Source organism: Phalacrocorax carbo, chromosome 23 (assembly GCF_963921805.1).
Source record: "Phalacrocorax carbo chromosome 23, bPhaCar2.1, whole genome shotgun sequence".
In the NCBI taxonomy this organism is placed as follows: Eukaryota; Metazoa; Chordata; class Aves; order Suliformes; family Phalacrocoracidae; genus Phalacrocorax; species Phalacrocorax carbo.
The window spans coordinates 5,985,650-6,012,992 of record NC_087535.1 but is presented as its reverse complement, the minus strand read 5'-3'; the positions used below and the strand labels follow the sequence as shown (position 1 = coordinate 6,012,992).

General features: G+C 53.7%; 2 protein-coding genes across 2 annotated transcripts in view; both read right to left on the bottom strand.

Moving 5' to 3' along the window:
- CR1 (complement C3b/C4b receptor 1 (Knops blood group)) overlaps positions 1-15,889 on the bottom strand; it is a 35,352-nt gene extending 19,463 nt beyond the window's left edge. Inside the window, 25 exon segments of the mRNA XM_064472464.1 lie at positions 343-442; positions 619-810; positions 1,427-1,609; positions 1,799-1,981; positions 2,133-2,315; positions 2,751-2,930; positions 3,278-3,460; positions 3,711-3,905; positions 4,479-4,564; positions 4,741-4,840; positions 4,994-5,185; positions 5,292-5,471; positions 5,867-6,061; positions 6,610-6,695; positions 7,970-8,069; positions 8,326-8,517; positions 8,816-9,040; positions 9,322-9,504; positions 9,693-9,872; positions 10,044-10,226; positions 11,324-11,506; positions 11,695-11,874; positions 12,046-12,228; positions 13,818-14,006; positions 15,817-15,889. Of these exon segments, the coding sequence (XP_064328534.1) occupies positions 343-442; positions 619-810; positions 1,427-1,609; positions 1,799-1,981; positions 2,133-2,315; positions 2,751-2,930; positions 3,278-3,460; positions 3,711-3,905; positions 4,479-4,564; positions 4,741-4,840; positions 4,994-5,185; positions 5,292-5,471; positions 5,867-6,061; positions 6,610-6,695; positions 7,970-8,069; positions 8,326-8,517; positions 8,816-9,040; positions 9,322-9,504; positions 9,693-9,872; positions 10,044-10,226; positions 11,324-11,506; positions 11,695-11,874; positions 12,046-12,228; positions 13,818-14,006; positions 15,817-15,889 (4,109 nt within the window).
- A 3,344-nt stretch (positions 15,890-19,233) lies between these two features.
- On the bottom strand, positions 19,234-26,660 carry LOC104052588 (complement receptor type 1-like). The gene is made up of 12 exons (XM_064471771.1): positions 26,260-26,660; positions 25,910-26,098; positions 25,157-25,253; positions 24,342-24,424; positions 23,368-23,562; positions 22,750-22,932; positions 22,036-22,221; positions 21,806-21,899; positions 21,370-21,452; positions 20,527-20,733; positions 20,118-20,141; positions 19,234-19,880 (listed from the first exon to the last, which is right to left on the bottom strand). Exons 1-12 carry the CDS (start codon positions 26,309-26,311, stop codon positions 19,837-19,839), a joined length of 1,437 nt encoding a protein of 478 aa, XP_064327841.1. The 5' UTR covers positions 26,312-26,660; the 3' UTR covers positions 19,234-19,836.
- Between the last annotated feature and the right edge of the window lie 683 nt (positions 26,661-27,343).

The window sequence follows — 27,343 nt, the reverse complement described above, 5'->3', positions numbered from 1 at the left end:
TAAATCCCCTTCTCCAATTCCTGTTGCCGTTTGGACTAGAATCGAGCCTAGAACCAGACCGTTGCGAGGACCAGAATTGCTTTAGTGCCAAAACTGTTTTAAGCCACGCAGGAGATTCTGAGGTTTTCCCTGACCGTGTGGAGGATTTCTGTTCTCTCGGCAGCTGAGAGCTCCGCTTTCTGCTCCAGCATCGCCTTGAGCAGGCAACAGCGGGGTGCTCTGAGCTCAGAGACACAGCAGTGGTCTCTTGTGGGAGGACACGCGGTGCCTGCGAGCGGCCGGGAGAGCAGAAGCATTGCTGGTTTCATCTCGATGTGGGGAAGGAGCCTGGCTGGGACCCACCCTTCGTTGCAGGTGTAATTCACCGTGGACCCAAAGAAGACATCTGTTGTAACGATGACTCTGCCGTTCTCCGGTTCTCTGGGATGATCGCACTTTCTCCCTGGGCAGAAGAAGACCTGGTTTTAAAGGTGCTTTAACTCGGTGCCGTAGGAAAAGGGTCGCTAATGGTGGGCGTCTGCCCAGACCCCACGGAGGAGGGAGCTGAAAGGGAGAAATGACAAGGCTCCAGTCGTTAGGCTGCGCTTTCAACAAACTAGAAGCATCTGCAAAACGTACGTTTGCAAAACTCCGGGGCTTCAGACCACGTTTGATTTTCTAGACACGTAATCGTTGGTGCTATCTGTGGATGTTTTGCGTATCCAGGCCGACAAGTGTACTTCACAGTCTTCCCAACGGGATAGTCGCTCTGATTTTTATACTCCTTGTTTAGCTCAGCAAACAGTAAGGTGGTTGGTGTGCCACAGCCAGCTGCCAGGAAACAAAATGCACGTGAGGGACACGTGCGGGATGTGGAACGCAGCTAAGGAGCATCAAGCGCATTGGGAGGTGCTGTTACAAACCCCAAGGTATTGGTACCTCCTCTGTGTATTCCAACGTTTATCCGCCTAAATCAACGCTTACTTAGCATGGAAGGACACATGCACCCGATTTATATGTTCTCAAAAAAATGAATCAAAAGAGCCTCCACCCCCGCAAAACCACCCCAGCAGTTTGGCCAGCTTGGCGTTCCCACACTCTGCACAGCCTGCAGGGCAGCACTGCCACCAGACAGCGTGTTGTCCTTGGGCCACAGGGTGCCAGGATCTGAAATTTCAGAAACTAGACTGGCCAAGACTGTGTCCCTGTGGAAGCCTTGGGCTTTGGCAGTGCCACCAGCCTGTTGCCGGGGCCCCACAACAAAGAGAGAGTCCTGCAGGTGCTGGAAGCACACCTAGACCCGCGGGTGTCACTGGCCGTGCAGTTCCCCCTCCCCACGCCAGCTCTGCCGGGGGGCAGGTTTGCCTGCTCCAGGATCAGCCGAGCACGGGGCGGATGCTCAGCCAGGCGCGGGTGCACGGGGAGCCGCGGCAGCAGCCGGCCCCACCTGCGCAGCGCGGGTACGGGAGGCTCCAGTTCCCCGAGGCCGTGCACAGGACGGTGGGGTCTCCGAGGAGGGAGAAGCCGGGCTGGCAGCTGTAGCTCACGGACATGCCGCTGGTGAAGTTTGCCCCGAGCTGTGCGCTGTGCGTGGCGTTGGCGACGACGGGAGGCGGAGGACAAGGCAGCGCTAAGGGGGCAGGAGCAGAGAGAGGCGTTTCAGTGATTTTGCCTGACGGAGGAGCACACGTAACACGGCCAACCGCGTCAGAGCCGAAGCGATGGAGCGAGGCAGGCAGCACGACCCGGGGCGCTCATCCTCCAGCACAGGGCTGGCCCTGAGCACCCTCTCTGCAACCCCCCGTGTGGCCGTGCTCACCTGGCTCGCAGGTGGGGACAGCAGGCGCCCAGCGGCCGTCGGGCCGGCACTTGGCTTCACGGCTGCCCCACAGCACGTAGCCCGGGCGGCACTGGAAGGTGACGTTGGCCCCGGGATGGTACACGGCGCTCTGTCCTTCAGCCACCTCTCCATTGTGGATGCTGGGGCTCGTGCAGGTGATCACTGGAAGGGAAAAGCAGCAGAGCATGGGCTGGGGAAGCGGCTGTCGGAGCTGAGGGATCCTGCTTTGGTTTTGCGAGGTCAGAATGCAGGGGAGGCCGTGCGACCGCGAGGGGCTCCCATTTTGCTACGGGGAGGAGCATTCACAGCTCACCTTCACAGCGGGGGTAAGGGATGCTCCAGGTTCCAGTTGTCAAACAAGAAACTGTTGTTCTCCCGGTGAGGACATAACCCGGGTCACAGTAGTACTTCACTGAAATGCCAGGTATGAACATTTTCGGGGTCTTGCTCTCATGCTGGCCATTTTTGATAGTTGGAGGGGGAGGACACTGTAGCACTACAAGGAGGGGAAATAATCGTAACTGATGAAGAGCAGGAACCAGAAACACCCACTGTAGTGTAAGACAGCCTTTTCACTTCTTTCTTTCCCATTAACTTTTCCCAAATTCTAGGAGCGTCAGTGTATGAATTATGTCTCCATCCTACCCTCACCTATTTTCCACACTTCATGTTTGTTTATTTTATTGGCATCAAGAACTATCTTTTCTCACTATTTAGGCGTTTGCAGTTGGTAGTTTCTATTTGTGGCCTCAGCAGCTTGGTCTGGCCTTTCCTTGGCTGGGAACAAATCAGACACCAGCCTGGCTCACTCTTGTTCTGGAGTCATTTAAGGAGATTACAGCTGTATGTAACAAGTGTCTGAATGGGGATTGTGAAGATGGGAGGACAGATATTTGCATGTTTTTTCTTTCCAGTCCTCATTTACACTTACTCTTTTCACAGATGGGGAGAGGAGGGTCCCATATTCCCCCAAAATGGCATTGAGACTCCTGGGAGCCCTTCAAAGCATAACCAAAATCGCATTCGAAGACAACGATGTCTGTGAGTCTGTACATGGTCTCCAGCCCAATCGTTCTTCCATTCTCAATCTCGGGTCTTTTGCAGCCGATTGCTGGAAGTGAAGAGCACGAGTCACCACTGGGGATGTGAAGCTTATCCCAGGTGTGAAGGGGCACTGACCAGGGCAGAACCTCCTGCTGAACATTGCCCTCACTGTCGTGGGCGTGTCAACGTTACTGACTCTCATTCTTACACAAAATATCACTATTCAACCGCACTTGTAGTCTGTCCTTACTGGGGGGCAGAAAGGGAAATCCACAGAGGCAGGTGGAGCTCCTCCGGCCTGTGGGAGCTTTGGCCTCTGCCTCTCACTAGCGATTTGGTCTGCAGTGATTAGACTGAGAGCCAAGGAGGAAGAAAGGGCCTGGGGAAAGGCAAAAGAAGCCAACACAAGCACACCTTCACATCGGGGCCGGGGCCGGCTCCACGTTCCCCCAGCAGTACAGGTGATGGAGGCATCCCCGATGAGGGAGTAGCCGTCCCTGCAGGTGTACTGCACAGCCGAGCCTGGGAGGTGGGTGTCCGAGGGCTGGCCGCTGTGCTTCCCGTTGGCAATGCCTGGAGGGGGAGGACACTTCACCTCTGTGAAGGAGAAGGAAAGGCAGATAAGAAATATGGACAAGGCAAGGAAAAAAAATTTTTAAATCCAACCTTCAAAAACCAAAAAGAGGAAGAAAATTCATCCCGTTAACTCCTTTGAACAAATATCTGTCATGTTAGCTGTCTTCCTGTCAGGGGGTGCAGCCCCCACCACAGCCACTGTCATTCCTTCTGCCACCCATAACCGACCCTCGCTGGCGGGGACGGACGCCGGCGCACCGCAGAGCCCTACCTCCGCACTGTGGCGGCGGCCCGCTCCACACGCCGTGCTCCCCGTCCGCCGTGGTGCAGAAGATGGAGGGCTCTCCCGCCAGCGGGTGGCCGGGGTCACAGGTGTAGGTGACCACGTCGGCGTAGGAGAAGGTGCCCGTCGAGTGCCCGCTGTGTCTGCCGTGGGGGATGTCCGGCGGCGGATCGCAGGTGATACCTGCGGGCGTGTACAAGGTGCCTTTAGCGTCAGCGCTGCAGCAGCGCCCGGGGGCTGCAGGACAGACACGCTCGCCAGGAGGGGAGCCGCCGGGGATGAGCCCGTCTCAGCGGTGATGCTCTCTGGATACAATGACCCAAATTATCCAGAGACAAACTTTGCATGGAAAAAAAATCACATGTGGGGAGGAAAACCTGTGTCCTCCTCTGAGTCGCTTCCTTGCTGCTTATGTCCGGAGGTGGTGGGACAATCCTTACTTCCCTTTCCAAAACCACTGATACATGCAGAGAGAGACCGGCCACACCACTCCTACACGTGACCAGTGAGAAATACTTACCCCAGTAACAGCGAGTTTAAAGTATTAATGGTTTTCCCAGTTTGGACCAGGATTAAAAAAAGCCCTTTGGAAACATTTCCAGAAACATCCAAACCAAAACAAAATAAAAAGAAAAATGAAAGATTTTACACATGCAGTGACTTGAGAAATCTTTTGCAAAAAAATCATTGTCTTGAAAGATGTGCCACTGTCTCTTGCAAGCCATCTCCAAGGGCCTTTTGTTGTGCCGTACTTACGCTGGCAGACAGGAGCATCTCCACTCCACGAGACATGTGTGCCAGAGACCTCGCACGTTCTCTGAGAGCCTCCAACCAACTTGTACCTGGAGTCACAGAGAAGGATTTATTAATTCACATTAGGAGACTTGAGATTTCTTTACAACCCTTGTAAAGTGGCAGCCAAGACTTTTGACTTGGGAACTATGTTCCTTCACGTAAAGCTAAAAAAATCTGCTTTACTCTCACTTGGCAGCTGAATTCAGCTAGTCACAAGACTCACCCTTCATCACAAGTGTAATTCACTTTGGACCCAAAGAGGAGGTCCATCAGGACAACAGCTCTGCCATTTTCCGGATCCCCTGGGTCAGCACATTGTTTCCCTGGAAGCGAACATCAGCCACCGTTAGCCCTCAGCTGCTCACTCCCATCCCACCCAGGGGTGCTGACACAGAGAGCAGACCCATAAAGCCAGAAAAATGTGAAAATCCAGCCAAGCCTGACCCTTTAGGCTTTTCAGCATTTGCAGGACATACTTTTACAGAACTCCAGCGCCACAGACCACGTCCAATTCCTGAGGCATTTGATGGCTGTCGGCATCCCCAGGTGCTGGGTGTACCCAGGCCGGCACACGTATTCCACTGTCCCCCCCACGGGAAAGACAGTCTGGTTCTTGTGCGGCTCCTTCAGCTCCGCAAACACCAGTCTGGTAGGTGTATTACAGCCAGCTACAAAGAAAGATAAGCCAGCCCAGTTGTCAAAGAGAGTCAAGAAACAGCAGATTTGGGAGAGCAGGGGGGAGGGTAACATTCAGAGCACTGTTTGAACACTTGCCCTGCTCGCAGGCTGGCACAGGTGGCTCCCAGGTGTTATTTTGTTGGCATTGTACCACTTTGTGGCCGCGTAGAACATAGCCTGGCTCACACTCAAAGGCAATGGTGTCCTTCTGTGTGTAGGCAGCCTTAGGAGACACTATTCTCCCATTCTGGACCCGCGGGACAGGACAACTTCCCTCTAGAAAAGAAGTGCAGGTCCTCAGAACAGGCACATCCGCAGTGTGCAGAGCTGTGCAGCTCCAAAGCCACTGAAGAAGTGCAATCTCTTTTAATTCTGAAAATAATTTTCCCATAGATGATGTACTGCCTGCATCCAGTGGTGTCAAACATTGAGGGAGAGACCCAGACCGAAAGGCGAGGCTGGGGATGCTGGAGGCAGTGGGGTGGTCCTCCAGCCTCCTCCCCTCTGCCTGGCCATGGCTGCAAATCGGCCTGTGCAAATCCTGCCTGTGCAAATCCTGCCCTAGCAGGCACTCGGGAAGAAGTGCAATTGTCCGGAGGTTTCCTAGGCTTTCAGAATATGAAGCCGGGAGGTTTGCACCCGAGTATTAGGACATGCGCACACAACCCTACCTCCGCACCACGGTGGGGGCCCGCTCCACACGCCGTTTTTCCCATCCCGAGTGGTGCAGTAGATGGAGGGCTCTCCGTGGAGTGGGTACCCGCTGTCGCAGGTGTATGTTACAGATATGCCGAAGTGGAATTCATCCAGCAGCTTGCCCGTGTGCTTCCCGTTGGGAATGTCCGGAGGTGGCTCACAAGGGATACCTGCAGAGGTGCAGAACAAGGCTTCTAAATTCAACAGCAGCACCAAAGTACTTTAAATCCCTCAGTCTGTGGGGCATAAACACTCGTCCGAGAGATGGAGTAACTGCGGTGAAGTGACCTTCTAGTTGAGACGTACTGAAAGAGAGAGCCTGCGGTTTGGGACTTTGGGATTCCACTTGTGGCCCTCCCACAGCACTCTGCCTCTTCTTAGGGTTGTGCCTTGCCCCTCTGTGTCTAACAATAACAACCCTTCAGCTTAAGATAATATTTTCTCTTCCTCTCTTGTAACGGGCTTGTGATGTTGGTCAGAGCCAGTATATCCAAGTACTGCTGCAAAAGCTCCAGCTGAGGCATTGCTTTCTATAGCTTTGAGATCGTGTACCTTTTCCCAGAACATTTTCTTATGACATTTAAAACCTTCTGACACTTTTCATGCTCACAGAGGAGAGAAATTCCCTGTGAAAGCTTTGATTGGAAAGATTTGGCAATCTCTGCTGGAAAATATTTACCAGATCCCTGCGACGCCCCTGGAGCTGTAAGCTACTTACGCTGACAAGTGGGAACGGCGCCACTCCATTCAACACGTCCACCAGAAACCTCACATCGTCTCCTGGATTGTCCAATTAACCTGTGCCTGGTGTTAAAAGGATTGAACATTCATCCCAAGTCATTTCAGTGTAAGCTACTACCTCCTCCTCACCACGCTGGAAGGCATGATCAGCCCCACTGACAGCAAAGCTGTGGCCCTGAAGGAGAAGGTCCTTTTATCAACGACCTGGATGAGGGAATTGAGGGCACCCTCAGTCAGTTTGCAGATGACACCAAATTGGGCGGGAGTGTCGATCTGCTCGAGGGCAGGAAGGCTCTGCAGAGGGGCCTGGCCAGGCTGGATCAATGGGCCGAGGCCAGTTGTGTGAGGTTTAACAAGTTAGGCCAAGTGCCGGGTCCTGCCCTTGGGTCACACCAACCCCAGGCAGCGCCCCAGGCCTGGGGCAGAGGGGCTGGGAAGTGCCCGGCGGAGAAGGCCCTGGGGGTGCTGGCTGACAGCCGGCTGGGCATGAGCCAGCAGTGCCCGGGTGGCCAAGGAGGCCACCAGCCCCCGGGCTTGTGTCAGCACTGGGGTGGCCAGCAGGAGCCGGGCAGGGATGGGGCCCCTGTGCTCGGCCCTGGGGAGGCCCCACCTCCAGTGCTGGGCTCAGGTTTGGGCCCCTCGGGACAAGAAGGACCTTGAGGGGCTGGAGCATGTCCAGAGAAGGGCAGCGGGGCTGGGGCAGGGTCTGGAGCACAAGTGTGCTGGGGGGCGGCTGGGGGAGCTGGGGGGGTTTAGCCTGGAGAAGGGGAGGCTGAGGGGAGCCCTTCTCGCTCTCTGCAGCTGCCTGAGAGGGGCTGGAGTGAAGGGGGGGTTGGCCTCTTCTGTCAAGTAACTGGTGATGGGGCAAGGGGAAACCGCCTCAAGCTGTGTCAGGGGAGGTTTAGGTTGGAGATTAGGGAAAATGTCGTTACTGCCAGAGCGGTCAGGCCCCGGCACAGGCTGCCCAGAGAGGTGGGGGAGTCACCGTCCCTGGGAGGGGTTGAAAAACTGTGCAGACCTGGCCCGTGGGGACATGGTTTAGGAGGCCTGGGGGTGCTGGGTTGGCAGTTGGACTTGGTCTTAGAGGTCTTTTCCAACCTTAATGTTTCTATGATGCTATGATTCCTCGCTCAGCACCACCTTACTGATTTCACAGTATTATACATGTATATATAAGATAGGGAACACCACATGTGTTCATATAGGTGCAGAACTCTATAGAGTGGCTCCTTTATACAAACCATTTATTGAGAATTAATGAATAGGAGGAAAAAGGGGAGACTTACCTAATACATCTCTCATTGCTATTTTAAGCAGTAGCCAAAACCAGGGCTTACCCTTCTTCACAGCTGTAGAGCACTGTTGACCCATACAGGAGATCTGTTAGGAAAATAATTTTCCCATTTACAGGTTCACCAGGATGACTGCATTGTTTCCCTGGGGGGGGAGAAAAAAACACTCATTTTAGGCTTCTGTCTATCTATTCCAGGGTACAACAGATGCAACTATTAATCTAGTAATCTGTCCACATTTCCAGTTACCCCCAAAACGGGTTTCGAATAGCATAAAGTTACATGGCTTTACTAGTCACATACTATTTGAACACCAGAATAACAAAGGTTTTTGCAGCATGGACAGAACCTAGCACCTATTCCTTCTTCAACAACGAACACCAAATCAAGGAGCTATTCACTTTTACAGAACTCTAGTGCTTCTGACCACACTCCGCTCTCAAGGCATGTAATAGTAGGTGACATTCCTGGCTGTTTAGCATATCCAGGTCGGCAAGTGTATTGCACAGTCTTCCCAACAGAAAAATCAATCTCATTTTTATGCTCCTCATTTAGCTCAGCAAAGCGTAACCTTGTAGGAGCACCACAACCACCTATTGAGAAAGAAAACAGACATGAGAATGGGGCAGGACGGGCATGCAGGGTACAAGCACAGAAAGAACACTGTTTTGAGGAAAGGAGTTTGGTTTGCCTTGCAAAATTGTTTATTTTGATTAATATAGCCATTATTAAACCAACACAACATATTTTCCCAATGGATTCCAGAGGATCAGGTTCTTATTCCTAGGATATACAGAAAACTTCCACTCACAGTATTTAACCACATTTTTTTAACGGGGCTAGGGGACATGAAACAATAGTGTACCCCAAGGCAGCTGTGTCATCATTTACCTGGAAGGTGAGGCCTATTTGAGACCTCCTGGTTATGGTAAAGTCTCTCACAGACGGGAACAGAAGGGTGCCAGCTGCCATCCTCCTGGCAAAAGATTTTAGCACTGCCTTGCAGGCTGTAACCATAGTGACACTGAAATGTCAAGATTTGCCCAGGTGCAGAGATAAGGCCTTGACCACCAACTTGCCCTCCGTTGTCTATATCTGGATTTATGCAGACAGTCACTGGAAATGGTGATATACAGAAGTGATATGCAAAAGGACTTGGAACAAAACAAAACAAAACACACAGGCTGTTAATATTGCAACAACAAAACCTCTGTGACACCTACATAAACTACCCAGCCCCACCTTCACCATAGAAGAGCTTGAAATTAATTTTTACCATGCAACACTTCACATGGGATCAACCTTCTCTGACGATCTGGTTGCAATGGTCAGGGTCTGCCCTGTGTGCAGAGCCCCACTACGAGCTTCTCGCCCAAAGGGACAGACCACAGACGCACCTTCACAGCGAGGGCTGGGCTGGCTCCAGTTCCCCGATGCTCTGCAAGTCACAACAGGATTTCCAACCAGGTAGTAGCCGGGATCGCAGGTGTATGTTACAGGCGTTCCCATGGTAAAAAATCCTGTGCCCTGGCCATCATGATTTCCGTTGTGGACCTTGGGAGGCATGGGACATGGTCGGACTGCAAGAGGCAGACAAAGTCTAAGTCAGCGAGAGGTCAGCATGCAAGGGGAAGGGGGTCGGCATGACGCCACGCTGGTGGGTTAAAGCCCGTCGCAGGAACAGCTCAGCCGGCACATGCTGTTCGCCTGCAGGGAGCAGCCGCCAGGCAGGGCTGCCCTCGGGGAAGCAGCGGGCACCCGCACTCACCCCTCTCGCAGGTGAGCGTCGGCGGATCCCAGGTGCCCCCCGGCTGGCACTGACTCTCGTAGGTGTCCTCTGCGGCGTAACCGGCATCGCAGTCAAAGTGAATGGTCTCTCCAGCTGCGAAGGTCCTTTGCAGCTCATGGACCTTCCCGTTCTGCACCTCGGGTGTATTGCAGCCGATTGCTGCAGGGAACATGGACGGCATCCTTTAAACTTCAGTGCGTGGGCCAGATCCTGCACGCACAGCCCCCTGCCTTCCCAGCACTGCCATAAGCCCGTCTGCACTGCTCCCCCAACCAGCACAGCCAGCATGCTTTCTGCCAGCCCACACCTAGCAGTGAAGCTTCCACCCACCTTTGCAGCGGGGCAGGGGCCTGCTCCACAGCCCGGCCTCGGTGCAGTTGATGGACAGGTTCCCGACCAGCTCGTAGCCGTCCTTGCAGCCGTAGTACACGGTCACTCCCCGGGAAAACTTGTCCAAGGACTGTCCGCTGTGCAGCCCGTTGGCGATGTTTGGTGGCCGAGGACACATCACCTCTGGAGAGGGAGGGGAGAAGCCCGTGAGAGCGTCTGGGAGAGGCAAGGCCTTAGAGACAGCTCAACTCAAACCTCCAGCACAGCAGACACAGGGGAAGGAGAATTAAAGAATGTCAGCTTAGTAGGGACCTCAGGAATCATGTAGTCCAACCTTTCTGGGAAGAGCACAGCCTAGACAAGACGGCCCAGCACCCTGTCCAGACGACTCTTGAAGGTGTCCAACGTGGCCAAGTCAACCCCTTCCCTGGGGAGATTATTCCAGTGGTGACTGTCCTCACTGTGAAACACTTCCCTCTCGTGTCCAATGGGAATCTCCCCAAGAGCAGCTTGTGTCCATCCCCCTTGTCCTCTCCATGGGACCCCGTGTAAAAAGGGAGTCTCCATCTTCTTTGTAGCTGCCCCTTAAGTCCTGGTACATGGTGATGAGATCCCCTCTGAGCCTCCTTTTCTCAAAGCTGAACAAACCCAGCTCTCCCAGCCTGTCCTCGTACGGCAGCTTCCCAGTCCTTGGTGGCCCCTCTCTGGACCCCTTCCAGCCTGGCCACATGAGAAGGGAGATAGGAGATAGCTCCCGCTCCACCTACTGCCAGATCTGTCCTGACAGTGAGCCCTTGCGTGCCCTGCCTCTCTTCTGCCTTTTCTGGACAAAGAAGGTGGACTTGATTCATGAAAATCCATCTGCTCCCCCCCAAAGGCTGTGCTGTGCCCCACACCCATGCCTGGCCCCCAGCACCGTCGCCAGCCGGCTCTCCGTGGGTGTGTTGCGGCAGGAGCACCGGGAGGAGGGTGCTGGCTCTGGAGACCCCTTTGCACTTGGTCTCCCATTAAGTGATGTGCCAGTTCCTGGACATACACTGCGGGGTCACCAGCCCCCAGCCCCAGCGCGAGAGGGGCGGCACGTGCAGCCTCGGTTATGGAAGTACCGAGCTCCAGACTCAGGGATGTAAGCTTGCTCTTTACATGTTGTAAAGCTGCATACTTCCATAAAGGGGAATTGAATCCTTCAGTGAAGGTCTCAGTGACAACAGGCAGGGTCTGCCCTGTGTGCAGAGCCCCACTACGAGCTTCTCGCCCAAAGGGACAGACCACAGACGCACCTTCACAGCGAGGGCTGGGCTGGCTCCAGTTCCCCGATGCTCTGCAAGTCACAACAGGATTTCCAACCAGGTAGTAGCCGGGATCGCAGGTGTATGTTACAGGCGTTCCCATGGTAAAATATCCTTTGCCCTGGCCGTCGTGATTTCCGTTGTGGACCTTGGGAGGCATGGGACATGGTCGGACTGCAAGAGGCAGACAAAGTCTAAGTCAGCGAGAGGTCAGCATGCAAGGGGAAGGGGGTCGGCATGACGCCACGCTGGTGGGTTAAAGCCCGTCGCAGGAACAGCTCAGCCGGCACATGCTGTTCGCCTGCAGGGAGCAGCCGCCGGGCAGGGCTGCCCTCGGGGAAGCAGCAGGCACCCGCACTCACCCCTCTCGCAGGTGAGCGTCGGCGGATCCCAGGTGCCCCCCGGCTGGCACTGACTCTCGTAGGTGTCCTCTGCGGCGTAACCGGCATCGCAGTCAAAGTGAATGGTCTCTCCAGCTGCGAAGGTCCTTTGCAGCTCATGGACCTTCCCGTTCTGCACCTCGGGTGTATTGCAGCCGATTGCTGCAGGGAACATGGACGGCATCCTTTAAACTTCAGTGCGTGGGCCAGATCCTGCACGCACAGCCCCCTGCCTTCCCAGCACTGCCATAAGCCCGTCTGCACTGCTCCCCCAACCAGCACAGCCAGCATGCTTTCTGCCAGCCCACACCTAGCAGTGAAGCTTCCACCCACCTTTGCAGCGGGGCAGGGGCCTGCTCCACAGCCCGGCCTCGGTGCAGTTGATGGACAGGTTCCCGACCAGCTCGTAGCCGTCCTTGCAGCCGTAGTACACGGTCACTCCCCGGGAAAACTTATCCAAGGACTGTCCGCTGTGCAGCCCGTTGGCGATGTTTGGTGGCTGAGGACACATCACCTCTGGAGAGGGAGGGGAGAAGCCCGTGAGAGCGTCTGGGAGAGGCAAGGCCTTAGAGACAGCTCAACTCAAACCTCCAGCACAGCAGACACAGAGGAAGGAGAAGGGAGATAGGAGATATTTCCCACTCCACCTACTGCCAGATCTGTCCTGACAGTGAGCCCTTGCGTGCCCTGCCTCTCTTCTGCCTTTTCTGGACAAAGAAGGTGGACTTGATTCATAAAAATCCATCTGCTCCCCCCCGAAGGCTGTGCTGTGCCCCACACCCATGCCTGGCCCCCAGCACCGTCGCCAGCCGGCTCTCCGTGGGTGTGTTGCGGCAGGAGCACCGGGAGGAGGGTGCTGGCTCTGGAGACCCCTTTGCACTTGGTCTCCCATTAAGTGATGTGCCAGTTCCTGGACATACACTGCGGGGTCACCAGCCCCCAGCCCCAGCGCGAGAGGGGCGGCACGTGCAGCCTCGGTTATGGAAGTACCGAGCTCCAGACTCAGGGATGTAAGCTTGCTCTTTACATGTTGTAAAGCTGCATACTTCCATAAAGGGGAATTGAATCCTTCAGTGAAGGTCTCAGTGACAACAGGCAGGGTCTGCCCTGTGTGCAGAGCCCCACTACGAGCTTCTCGCCCAAAGGGACAGACCACAGACGCACCTTCACAGCGAGGGCTGGGCTGGCTCCAGTTCCCCGATGCTCTGCAAGTCACAACAGGATTTCCAACCAGGTAGTAGCCGGGATCGCAGGTGTATGTTACAGGCGTTCCCATGGTAAAATATCCTTTGCCCTGGCCATCGTGATTTCCGTTGTGGACCTTGGGAGGCATGGGACATGGTCGGACTGCAAGAGGCAGACAAAGTCTAAGTCAACGAGAGATGTTTGGTCACCAAGGACACATCACCTCTCAGAGGAAAAAGAAATCGCCCTGAGGGTCAGCTGTTTGCCATTTTGTGCCTCTTAGGAATTTTTGGGTAATATCAGGTTAGTATCCTGAATTCTGCCCAGTCTTTATGCCATTTGCTGGACGAAGGTATTAGTTAACAAAAGATATAGCAGCGCCAAGATTACAATTGCATTGCAGCTGGAAGAAATTAGTACTGATAATGACACTCCTGACAGGAGAACTCACAGGCGTTTCATGGGATGTGGCAGAAGATGCACGTGGACTTGGAAGCAGCAAGAGCAGCGGGAAGTTCTGATTACTTCTCTTTCCAGGAGGAAGATAAAAACATCCCACATCTGACCAGAAACAGCATCACAAAAATCCCCCCGGGGCAGCAGATACTGGCGCCCCCACAGCTCTCCTATGGCTCCTCAGCCTGCTGGGGAGGTTACAGCAGCTCGGCCCCAGGGTTGACACCTTCCCATCCCTCTCAGAGCCCAAGACAGGGGAGGCTGCAGCCAGCCCCTTGTCCCACCCCAGCTCCTTTCTTCTGAGCTGTTTCTGTCTGTCTCAGAGCCAAGCTGGCAGCGCTTTGGTTTGAGAAGCGAAGCAAGGAGGACAGACGCAACCTGGCTTTACTTTCTCAGTGAATTCGTGAGGACACAAGAGGGAGCTTTCCCCCGCGGCCGTCACCACTCGCATCACACGCTGGGACACTTGCCCTTTTTGCACACTGGCAGAGGTGGGCTCCATCTGAAGTCAGCTCGGCACATGCTTGTGCGGGAGCCCTGCAACATATATCCTGTGTTGCACACAAAGCTTACGGTGTCCCCGGGTCTGTAGGAATAGCGAGTAATGTGTTCTCCCTTCCCATTCTGGATGCGTGGCAATGGGCACTGGGTAGCTGGAAAAGGAAGAGAAATAACATATTGTTTGCTTGCACAACTCTCAACCTGTGATGGCTGCCGCGTCGATGGTGTCCGTGCAGCCTGTTGATCCCCGAGTGATGGGACGCAGCAGAGGCTGCAGCCAGGGCAAGCGTCCCCAGGGCTGCGGGGCTCCTCCCTGTTTGCTCAGCCGGCAAGAACTGGGTGTCCAGGATTTCACGTCAATCACCTGGTGAGGTCGAAGCCTTTCATGGCTTTTCTGTATATTTCTAACCCACGGGCTGGGAAGCGCACCCCATGGGTCCGATCTGACCCAGGGAAATGCTGGCAGGACCATCCAGGGGTCTGTGCTACCAGGGGCATGCAGAGAGCGCCAGGCACGGGGTGCACGGCGTGGGCTGGGGGTGCCATGCCACGCTGCCACGGCACCACTGTGACGGTGCAAGGACGGACCCGCGCCAGCGAGGGCAAAGCCTCTGCGGCACATTACAAGGGACCAGCCTGTGAAGCTGCTGGTGTGCTTCCAGGGGCACCTGGGGGTTGTTTGCATCGAACCCCTGGAGAGAGGAGGAGAGAGATGGAGTGGCAGACATGTGGAGAGGCAGGCAGGCAGATGGATGTCCAGAGCCGAAAGCACAGGGAAGTGGCCTTTTGTTCCCTAGGCAAATATTTGCACCAGATACAGAACGTAGAAAGAAGGTAAAAGAAACACCTCTTGCTGGTAATAAATATCCTTTGGGTTACTGAGTAAACAGCCACAGCTCTGGCCCTCTGAGCTGTTCAGGTGCAGCCCGTCTCCTCTGTGCCCTTTGTGCAGCTCTGCGGCTGGCTTTGCTGGAGAATCACAGCTCTCCGCCATCAACCAGCACACGTAAGCAATGAGAGTTACTTCCACAGGGCTGGCAAACCAAATGCATGTCCGTCAGCTGAACATATAAAACCCAAGAATAACACAAGAAAATACAACTTAACCTTTCTACAGTGTTAACTTGGTGATAATTTTTTTTTTTTAAATAAACATAACCCAACCCTTTGCAGCCACTGACACTTGACTCCCAGCCTGCCACTGAGCCACCACAGGCAGCTAAGGCATCTCAAGATGCCAGCGAATAATTACCATGATTGAGGACATAGGCAGAAGTGTCCTCCATACAGTACCAAACCACTGCTCAAACCTTGCCGGGGCAGCCAGGCTGCAGCCCCTATGCTTACAAGGTGGGAAAGGGTTCACACAACCGTACTGCAGTGATGGAGCCGAGTTTCTGTAGGTTTTGGCTATCTAGTCCCAAACGAGAGGGCACCTCGGGCTACCTGCCAGGCTTTTGCCCCTGCTGGCTTTCAGACCAAACATGCCAAACAGCCCAGTCCCAACGTGTTTCTATACATGACAGCAAGTTTCGACTTGACAGAGCTCAAACACCATCTGTTGTTGGAACAGGCTCCTCATCTCACTGACACAAGATGCCATATCCACAACTGGCTTTACTTTGGCAAACACATAGGTCAAGCCTCTTGTTACCAAAAGCCAGGCAGGTCATGAAAGACTCCTCTTAGCTTCTTATGGTGAGGTTATAACTCCATTTCCCCCAGCCACTGAAGGGCATGGGGTGGTCCCAGCGCTCTCCCAGAAGGTCTTTCATCAGCAGAGAAGCTCAGAGGCTCTGTGATGCTCAGGGTCTGAGCCAAGGTCCACCTGGGACCAGCGCAGGGTTCCTATCTGTCCCACAAGGAAAAGCAAAAGAATCAGAAAGGAGAGGAGCAGTGATGAAGAAGAGAAGGGCCATTGGAGGAAGGCCCCAGAGGCACAGGTCTGTTGGTCTCCCTTACCTTGAGCCCTGGCTGTGGTGGCCAGGAGCAAAGCAGAGCTGCCCAGGAGGCACAGGGCAAAGGCGAGCACCATGCTCCGGTGCCTGGCACAGACTGCAGCTCCCAGGGGGAGCTGTGGGAAGATATGGGCACCCCAGTTCTCCCTGCCACCCCCTTCATGCGGAAGGAGCCACATCTGTGGGGCTTCCCGGGGCTGTGGGACAGGAACCTGTGGCCTCCCCGGCACAGGGCGGGCGCAGCCACCACCCCTGGGGAGGATGCAGGTCCCACATGCTGCTTCTGGTGCTGTTTTTGGCAGGGGAGGATGGGCCCATGGCACCCACTGCGTGACTCATGGGCATCTGCAAAAGAGGGATGGGTGCAGAGAGGTGCTGTTAGCTGAACTGTGCCCTCCATGAAGAGCATCCTTGGTTAGGGGAGGCGGCACGGTCTCTGCCCCAGGTCCCCAGGCGGTGATGGCAGCCCTTCCCACAAACCAGCTGAAGGGTTTACGGGAAGGGCAGAGTGGGGCACTCCCTCCTCCCGCACGCGTGGGACCGGCAGCAGCCAGGGACACGTCTGTCCCTCACGGCCGTGGGGCGCAGCATCCAGCCCAGCCCCACACACTGCCCTGCAGCCGGGGACCCGAATGCTCCTGACCCAACCCTGGCTGCTCTAGGACTCATCCAACCCAGCGCCGTCCCTCACCGCTGGCTGGAAGAATAAAAATGCATAGATGGGACTTTTTGATGTAGGAGCAGCCACAGCAACCTCAAGCTCCCCACCTCACATAGCTGAGGATGGTTTCTGAGCCTAAAACAAGCAGCAAGAGGTGTGTTGCTCGAGTCTTTTTATCCCTTTAATTGACAGAGACCTTTCAATATTTACATACCCAACATTTACACTTTGGAACTGCACTTGATTGCTTACATTCAGATTATAAAATTTTGTACAACGATTACAAACACAGTAGACAAACCCTCTTCAACAGTAAATTTTGGTGACCACACCTGTAAGGTGTGTCACAGCATTCACAGTCCCTTCCATTTGGTTGCGGGGAGATCATTTAAAGCCAATCCCCAAATCACGTGTTAAATCATTTGGAAAAACCACTCTGGCCTATGCAGTAGGAACAATCGTGTTGGGATTAAAATAACAAAATGGAATACAACACTAAGCTATGAGGCTTTACATTTGTGTTTTGTTCATCTAGTCACTCACATGGCTTACGGTAAGCGATACATAAAAATAACCAACTATCTGCAAGTGCTGGTTCTGCAAGACTGGCTTCCGGAAACGGCATCTCACGGTGCCCCAGCAGCAGCTGAGCAGGACAGGGCTCTGATGGAAGAACTTTGTGGGTCTATTTGGAACAAGACTAACGTGTTGATGGAAATGGCTATTTGTGGCTTTTCCCTCCAATTAGGTGCATGTTCCTGTTAACAGGAAAGCGCTGATGAAAATGCAGAAACAAAAAGCATGTAGTAAACACATTTCGAGTACTTCCAGTTCCCAACTGCGCACCACGAAAAGCTCACGAATGGATCATTTACTTCTGCATCAGACAAAACCCTGAACCTCAAAATCTTGCTTTACCAGCAGCTAAAAGTACCAGTGTCTCAGGCTGGATTCAGGCAGTAGCTGAATACAAATTTAAATACTGTCATGGTTCTGTTTCCCTTATAAATAGGATTCCCAAGAAGCCTTCAAATTTTTACTTCATTTTCAAGACAGTACATACCTCTTTCGGTGGTAAATGAAACCTCAGTAAACGATCATTTAGCGAGGCTGAGTTAAAACCAGGAAAGGGCACCAACACCCCAACGCGGGCTTTCAATCAGCCAGACAAGTCAAGGGCGCCTTTGCCTGTGTCTTTGGTTTAGACGAGGTGAGCGAGGTCCCATCATCCGAGCTGTCATCGTGGCACTGCCAGGGCGCGAATCGAGTGGGGGACAGCACGCTTCCCCGCTCACCTCTATCCCCCCTCGCAAACTGGCCTCAGCACAATGATCAACTATGGCAGGTTAGAGAGAACGAAACAATACACAACAGATGCGGGGTTTGTGTCCTGCTCCCCACGGAGGAGCAAACGAAGCTTGGGCTTGACGTGCATCTGCGCCTGCTTTGGGTGCAGCACCAGAGCAACGGCCGCCCTGTGCAGCCGCCCACCAGCCCTGCCGCGAGCAGAGCAAGGGGCCAAAAACCTGCTTTCCCTCCCCAGCAGCACCGAGGCGTCCTGGGACTGAGCTGGGTTTCGGGGTGCACAGCACCACCTGAAAGAGCCTTTTGAGTGCCAATCCAGGCAGCGATTCGCTGCCGTCAGAGTTGCCCCAGGCAGGCGGCATTTCAGCAGAAAGTGAAAAGGTTCACATGCAGCGACTTTCTGATGCTTGGTGGCATCTGCCAGGACACCTGCAAGTTCTGCATTCGGCCCGGACACCACCTGCCTGCAAGCACCCACCCAGCTGAGTTCCTGCCGGGGCTTTCAGCCTGCCGAAAGCTGCACCACTCCGAGAGGTGTTGAGTCACTGCAGGCAGGAAGGGTGTTTTCACAAGACACTTGCAGAAAAGCCTCAATGTGATACAGAGATCGTGCCAGGGCAGAGACCTTCAGCTGAAGTTTAAAACTAATCTTAGTGCACACAGGAAGAGTAAGAATAGCACCTCTTTGTAGAAAGGCATTTAAATTTTTTTGTTTCTGGAAAAATTACTGATTGCTGTTTGCACAACGGTGCCGAGTGGCCTTGAAGTAATCGCTACTCACAGAAGTGAGCTTTGGCTGGGTACAGTCAATTTTCTTTGCAGCAGCCAGCACGGGGCTGTGGTTTGGGTTTGCGCTGGACGCAGCGCTGATACCCCGGGATGGTTTCGTTCCAGCTGAGCAGGGCTCGCACAGAGCCGAGCACTTTGCTGCCTCTCACCCACCAGTGAGGGGCTGGGAGGGGACACGGCCGGGGCAGTGATGCCAGCTGACCCCAGGGCTGTCCCACACCGTGCGGCATCGTGCTCAGCGCACAGAGCCGGGGGAGGAGGAGGAAGGGGGGACGTTGGCAGGGACGGCGTTTGCCTTCCCCAGGCACCGTTAGGCGCGATGGAGCCCTGCTGCCCTGGGGATGGCTGAGCACCCGCCGGCCGAGGGGAAGGAGTGAATGCGTTCCTTGGTTTGCTTTGCTTGCATGCGCGGCTTTTGCTTTACTTATTAAACTGTCTTTATCTCAACCTAGTTTTCTCACTTTTACTCTTCCAATTCTCTCCCGCATCCCACCGCAGGGGAGCGAGTGAGTGGCTGTGTGGGGCTGAGTTGCTGGCGGGGGTTAAACCACAACATTAGAATAGTAGCTCTTTCTATTAAGGCATTTACATTTTTTTCCCCTCTGTTAAAATTACTGATCTGTAAGGGTTGCTATTTGCACAACGGTGCGGACTTGCCTTGAAGCAACAGCTATAACAGCGCTTGTATAATATGAACACTTTCAATGCTTTCAGTACCCACAGATAATTCTTGACCTACGCATCCTATTTGTATCAAAGAATTTTTTCATGTACACATATCACTCACGTGAAGACATTCACCGTTAATCGTCTCGGCAGCACTTTCCACCTCAGGACACTTAAGAAACCCCTGAATCCTGATCAGGATGAGGCACAAAATAACTTTAGCAGGGCTGAAAAACTGAACGTGTGGAGGTACCCAAAGTTCATCATTTCCTTGAGTCGAGCCTATTGCAGCAGGAAGGCACCTCTGCAGCAACGCGGAGATCACTGCACTTGATTTCCGAGCAGTTCTTATCTGGGTGGCAGAGAGCCGCCCGCCCAGCCCAGCCCCCCGCACGAGCTGCTGTGTCCAACGCAACGCGGAGCTGCGGCAGCTGCAGCCGAAAGCGCGGCTGCTTCCCGGGCAGCGGCAGGGACCGCCCCGGCTTTGTCATCCAAGGTCAGATCGTGGCAGATTCAAGGCCAATTTCACAGGAACGAAAAGCAGAGCGTCGTAATCAGCGTGATCAAGCCTACGAGAGCCTCCCCTCTGAACCGTTCTCTAATCTAAACATTCGTAACCAGCATTGCCAGGAGGACGGGGAAGATTCCTACAAGAGACAAATAAGAAGCTTCAGTTTTCGCTCCAAACATATATGAATATGTTCCCCCCGGTCCCATTTACCTTTGCTCCCCTGCTTTTCACAGCATGATCGATCTTAACCTAAATCTGAGAACAGACTGTAGTGGAAGGCTTTTAAGCTTGTTTCAAGCAGATCACAGAGGAGACAATAACATAAAGATAGGCAAGAGCACAGCACAGGGGTTCAGGAGTGTGCGTTACTTACCAACAATGATCATGTTTGCTCCACCTGGAAAGGAAGCGAGCCAAAACATGAAAGTCAGCCTGGTAATTCATCAAACTATACAATATTCAGTATCTCAAATAAGAGCCAATGCACGTGGAAGACAATTCAAGCAACGCACAGAACAGGACTCCCGCGCAGCCCAACTCCACAGAAATTCATCTGTTAAAACACAGATGTATTTACCATCATCAGGCCACCAGCCCGAGAGTTCTGATACCACCTAATCATGCTCTTTTGGCACTGGATTTTAACTGAAGCTGTTTCAGGAAGCATCAAAGGCTTACTCTTTAGCAGAATTATCTGATTTGAGGATTCACAGAGGAAGGGAAAAATAGGTATCTTGAAAAGACAGAGAGGAGGCAGCAAGACAGTCACAGGAGACAGTCACCTCTGCATTCAGGAGCAGGGTTGCTCCAGACTCCACGCAATAGATTATCTGCTTCACAGTGAAGAGTGGCTGCTCCAGCGAGGGTGAAGCCATCCTTGCATTGATAAACTACAGCGGAGCCTTGGACAAAGCTCGTGCCCTTCGTGCCATTGTGCATCCCGTTGTCAATCGCGGGGGGCTCCACGCATTGAACGCTGGGGAGCTGCCCTGCGGGAGCAACATCCACAAGAGTGTCTGAGTACTTCTAACTGAAAGGGTGAAGAGGTGTGTGGGGAGGAGGAGGTACAGCCAAATGCCATGCATTTAGCAGCAACTGAAAACACTTCGAGCTTTCTTGCTTGGTATTGGACCTCAGTTACTGCCCATTAGCCACAGCTCCAGGATCTCGCCCCATTAAAAAAGCCACAGAAGTGCCTAATCAGGCTAGGAGAAATGTTTCAGCCATTTCTAGCTTCACATAAGACTGTACACTGACTTCATAACACCTGATTTCAGCATTATAGCAAATTGAGAGGACAAAGTTCTAATATCCTATTATCTTCCTCTTCCCCTGGTAACTAAAGAAAACTTTCCTCCCGTGACTGTTTTTTCCCACAATTTCTGCTCTTCCCGTGCTCCTTCCACTTTGCCAGCATAATTTCTGAAGTGTATGAGAATATTGCCCCTAAGGCCTCACAGCACGACTTAGTACTGAAATCAGAAATTACGACTGAAGTCATGAATTTTACAGCTGATCGAATTAAGAAGCGCAGGTAAGAGCAGCCCAAGCCCACCAGCAAGGCAGCTACACCGGCGCAGCCCCAGCTATTTTCTTAATGGCTCTGCGCAGCTTTTCCCTCTTACTTTCACAGTACGGAGGTGCTGTATCCCAATCAACTCCGTTTCCTGATACCACACATTTGGCAGATGACACCTTTAATTCATACCTAAAGAAAGAGAAGTTTAGTACTTTCCAGAAGGCAACCCAGAAAGGGCTCTTCCCCCGCCTCGCCACCACCGCAGGCAGGCAAGTTATTAACCAGAAGTTGCCCCTGCTATGAAATGAGATCTGGCCACCCCAAAGCCACTAAATAAGGGCACTAATAAGAGCCGAACGGAAGCAGCTCACTGCATTGCCAAGCACACACATATTTGCCACAGGCTCATCTCACTGAAGACATAATATACGGGTCCACTGGAGACTTGCACTGAGAAACCAGGGAGGGCGGTGGATGCTACTGCCTGTGATCCCTGTCTTCTGACCCCCGAGTTGGTCCCTTTTAAGCAGCGATCCACTCACCCAGTATGACACGTGAATGTCACAACTGTCCCAAAGAGGAAATTGGCTGCAATCACATCCCCGTTCTCTATCGTGGGAGGAGCACATTCCTGTTCTAGAGGAAAAGCAAGCAGCACAGCAATTACGTCAAACCCAGAGATGGGCATGACACAAATTTCAGAGTAACATCTCAAGCGTGTACAGATCACTCGTACAGTCAGTCAAGACAGAAGAGGAACGGAGATACTCACGTATACAGAAGTCTGGGTCTGCAGACCACGTTCTATTGCTCAGACAAGTGACAACAGAGGACTTTCCACTGGCTGTAGTATAACCTGGTTTACACCGATACTTCAGCGTAGTTCCAGCAAGAGAGCTGTCACCCACAGCCCTTTCACCCTCAGCGAAAGGGAATTGTGGGGCAGGACCGCAGTGGACTAATAATTGGAGACAAAAGCAAGATTAGCTACAGAAGGGTACCCAAAGGGTCTGCAATAACAACAGCGCACTGCCTGTTTTGGCGAACACATCATCTTAACGGGTCTGAATGTCTGGGATACAGTTTGCACCCGACCCATTTAGCAAACAGCAGCATATATCACAGTTTGCTGAACCAGAGAAAAGATGGAGATCGGGTAGCATCTCTGCCTCGAAGATGCTCCTTCACTGACCACCAACCCAACCTGCAGCGCCAGCCGAGCTCAGAAGCCAAACAGGTCTGGAAGCTGGCGAAGCAAGGCTGTCAGGTTTGTCTCTCAGTGCACTTTTGGATCATTTGCAGTTCACAAATAAATACTTCAGGTCTAAATATACAACTGGCCTGGGCTGCCACGCTGAGGACCCAAGCCAGCATGCCCTGCAAGGGCATGGCTGGAAGTGCACGAGGTACGGACGGTGACCTGCTCAACAGCCCTTAGACCTACCTTGGTGCCATTGCTCAAGGAAATAAATTTGATTGTACTCACTTGGGTCACATGTTGGCAGAGACGGCTTCCAGGTATTGTCTGCTTCACAAATAACCACGCTACTGCCATTCAGGAGGTGACCAGGGTTACACTCAAACATCACTGTATCTTTATACGTGTGCTCAGTGCCAAAGCCAGACAACCTTCTCCCATTTTTCACTTCTGGATTTTCACACTGGACCACTGGAAGTGAAAATAAGGCAATAAGAATATTTAGTACAAGAAGGAAAAGCCCTGCAGTGATGCCAGAAGCATTACACAAGAAGCTTACTGAGAAAACTGCCATCCTTTGACTCAGAGAGGCTGGTCCCCAGTGGGGTGCAAGTACTCCGTGAACAGAGATGTCATTAAGGAATCACTCGCGTGAGAGCTTCCTTTTGCATTTGTGGGAAGCCCTGGGCTCGGGCAGGGGGAGGGAGGCTTTCAGTGGGCTGAAGAGTCCACTAAACTAAGCCCTACCTCTGACCACAATTTGGGAGATCGCTGCACTAAGCTTTCTTGGAGTCATTTTAGACTCGAATCAACCTCCTCGTGTTTGGCAGCCCATCGGGAAAGTACAGACTGGGAGAGGGTTGAGAAACAAAGTCAAAAGAACACAGAGAGAAAGAAAACATTTACCTTTGCATTCAGGTGCCGCACTGCTCCACGTTCCGGTGACGTTGTCATTCATCACGGTACAGTAAATCACGGGGTGTCCAATAAGAACAAAATCTTTGTTGCAGCGGTAAGTTACGGCCATGCCAAAGGTGAAGTCTCTGTCCCCGTTGCTGAACTGCCCGTTCTCGATCACAGGAGGAGCTGAACAGTGAATACCTGTGGGGGAAAGCAACAGCAAAAATCTGCAAGAACATTTCCATCAAATAGGAACTTAAGGTCTATCTACAAAAAAAAAAAAAAGAAAAAAAAACCAAACACAAAACACACACACACAAAAAAGCCCCAAGACAAACAGAAAAAAAATAATAAAAGTCAAAGAAAAAAAGAGCATTCCCGATTCCCGCTGATGAATGACAGCGTTCCCTACCTTCGTTGCACTAACGAGGACAAGGCCAGAATACAGATTAGAGCAGCAAACCACCCAAACTATCAGCAGCTGATGGTCAGGCCCATCCCACGGGATGCTAAAAAAGCCCAAATAGCACCAACAAAACCCTTAGAATTTATTTCCCCTTTGAAAATTGATATTTTGGATGTGCGGTCAGGTCTGAAGGCTTCCCAGTCCTGGCCGAGCACAGCTCTTGGTAAACAATTCAGCAACTGCCTGGTGGAAAACACAACACGCGCGATGCCGCGTCCGCGCCAGCCTGGCGGAAAGCTTGCTGCGCAGGGCAACAAGCCAGCCTCGGGAGCTGCTTTTCGCATGGATCTGGCTACAGAGCTGCTGCCCACATCCGCAGATCCTCCTTAGTATCTAATTTTCATTCCCAGCTCCACCGGCAGCGCTTATTTGGGGGAGGCAGTCCCATTAAAGGCAAATGCGATTTGCGTTGGGTGCCAGGAAGAGGGCATCCGCCTGCCATTCCTCAGACTACCAGATATATCGTAATAGCTTCGAGGAAGAGATGCACACAAAACTTTTAAGATCTGCTTACTGGCACAGATTGGAATGTTACTCCAGAAAATTTCGTTGTCCTTAAGTACACATTGTGCAGACGGCTGCCCAACTAATCGGTACCTAGGAAAAGAAAAGGTTGAATCTCTTTGAAAACAGTCAAAAAAACCTGGGCAATTCAGAAGGTTATACAGCGCCTAATGGTATTCTCTAGAGGAGCTGAACCCTAGGGGAAAAACAGCTGGCCCTCTTACAAAACACAACTTCCTCAATGCCTAAAAAAATTGCAATATATGATAAGGCTAGAGGAAATTTAATACTTGCAGCAGGTGGATACAAGCTCACAGGAGCGCGAGCAAGGCAGCGCCCTCACCCCCAGTCTGTTCAGCCCCGTGCTGTGCAGCGGTAGATTCAAAGAGCAGCTTATTTTCTGAGCAGAGCTGGGGGTCACTGATGTACCCTCACCGCTCTCCGGCCCTCTCGCCCCGCTCCCGGCATTCCCAGGACACCGCAGCCCTCTTTTCCCGAGACCCCTTACCTAAGGCGTGGACAGCCAGACCCATCGCACATCAGCAAACGCTGAATTACCCCGGAGCACGGACAGGAAAGGAACAAAATTCTTTGCAAAGCAGCCGCAAAGCGATCTGCAAAGGCCGCGCTCTCATGCCCAGATGATAATCTGGTTTGCCAGCAAGAGCAGGAGAGAGCCTGACCCCCACAGCCCCGCGCTCCGAACACCTCCCGCTGTGCCTCTGCTTGCCAAGGAGACAGCCCCCAGGTACTAAAAGCCTCCGAGCCTCCCGCGGGCACTGTCTCCCAGCCTCAGCGCTGTCGACTCACCAGGCCAGCGCTTACCCAATGTTACAGCTGTAGGTTATCCTCGCCCCGAACAGGAGGTTGGTCTCGGTGTGAAACCTGCCGTTCATGATGTCTGGTGGGCCACACGACTTCCCTGGAAGGGCGAGTGATCAGCATTAGCTTTATTTTACAGCACGATAGTGAAACGCAAGTAACAGTGCTCTCCAGTGCCGTTACAGGCTAATCGACTGTTTGTCGGGCACCTCACTTCACTCATGAGCGAGGGCCAGCGCTTTCAGAAAAGATACAAGATCTGCATTAACTTCTGAGGAACTGAAAGTTAAAACGCAAATAAAAAGCAAGCAAAACAATAAACAAAGCTAAAGAGACCGGTGGGCTCGGGGCAGAGGTCTTGGGCTGCTGGGAAACAGCACGAAGGAGAAGGGGGTGGGGAGGGACCCACTGGCTGCCCTAGGGCCAGTACAGGTGCATCACCGTGGGACAACAGGCTCCCACGGCCTCTTCCACGCTGTACCTTGTTCCTGTGCAAGTACGTTATAGCATTTGCACTATATCACCAGATGGTGAAGTAATCAAGGGCAGAGATCATCTCCCAGAGATTAAGGCTTCTAAGCAGAAAAGGCAACCCCAGGCAGGCACGCAGGGCGAGCGCTTGCTCTCAGCTGGGCTAAAAACAGTAACGGGGGAGCGTCGTTCTCAGCCGAACCGCGAGCGGGGTCTGGGGTGCAGCAGGGGATGCGCCCCCATCCCACCCCCCCATCCCAGGAGCTCACGAGCAGGGGAACCCACCGATGCAGAAGTCGGAGCTCTCCGCCGACCAGAGGGAGGTGGGGAGGCAGGTGACCCTGGGGGACTTGCCACTGGCCATCCTGTACCCCGGGCGGCACCTGTATGTCAGCGAGGTCCCCACGGCGTAGGACTCCTCCAGGGGCATGGGGGGCTCCGCAAAGACGAACCTGGGCGGCTGCTGGCAGTCACCTGCGGGCGGGGTGGGGGGGATGATGATGGAGGGGGATGAGGATGGGTGAGGGGGTCCGCCTCAGCCCTTCCCCACCCAGCCCCAGCCCCGCACCCCCTTTCCCACGCGGCGCTTCTCCATCCCCCCGCAGCCCCTTCTCCCCCGCCGGGACCCCGCTCACCCCAGGCGCCGGGCAGCGCCAGCAGCAGCGCCCAGAGCCAGCGCAGCCCCATGGCCGGGGCCGAGGTCGCTGCAGCGGCCGGGGTCGCTGCCGGTGCCTCCGGCGCTGGTTCCGGTGCCGACGCAGAGCACGGCCCTTTCCGGGGCGGGCGGGGATCACACCGGCCCCGGCCCCTCCGTCACCCCGGCAGCACGACGGAGGAAGGTTTTTTTCCTTGTTTGGTTTAGTTTTTTCGGGTTTTTTTTTTCCCTTTTCTTTTTTTTCTTCCGGCCCTGGAGGGAAGCGGGGCGCTGCCTCCCCCGGCGCGGCCGCTTTCTCCTTTACCGGCCACAAAACGCTGTCGCCCGACTGCCGAGGAAGAGCAGCCTGGGTGCTCCCATGCCGCCCGGTGACACGCAGGGGTGATGCTGAGAGGTGACTAAGCCAGGACGCGTCTGCGTCATTTATCCTAAGCGATGCTAAAAACTCATGGGAGTGTCCGCCTGGAAAGGGACGCTCGGTCTCGCCCCGTCCACCCCATCGCCCTACCCTTGGTCCTCAGCTTAAGGGCAGCCCGAGGCCACCCCAGGCGCTCCCTGAAGAGCCCTTGTCCCGCTGCCAGGCCGCATTGCGCCACGCCTACCCCTCCTCTTCATTGCCCTGCTCCCTCCGTGTCAGCTGGGTGGGCTTCGGGGCGTGCTGGGGGGACCCCTTGGCACCCCTGAAAGAGCCCCTGCTGCCTCAGCCCCCTTGTTCGAAGGGGTGAGCCGAAGGGGCCAGCGAGGGACGGCAGCCGGGGCATGGGGCAGCTCAGGCGCTGCTCGAAGCGAGAGCAGGATTGCACCCATCAGCACGAGGCCATGGAAACACGCTGCATCCCCGTCCCGTAGCACACACAACAGCAGAACCAAGTCGCGGCCCTACCCCTCGCGCTGCCTGTCTTTTGGCAGAACACCAATAAATTCAATCTCTTGGCAAAGACCAATAAAGCAGGAAGGCAATTTTTACAGTTCCTATATTAGTCACTATTACTTTTGTCCCCATGTCGAAACAAAACACGGGGTACAAGCAAACACCGCGCACACACCTCCCCTGGAGCTGCGCG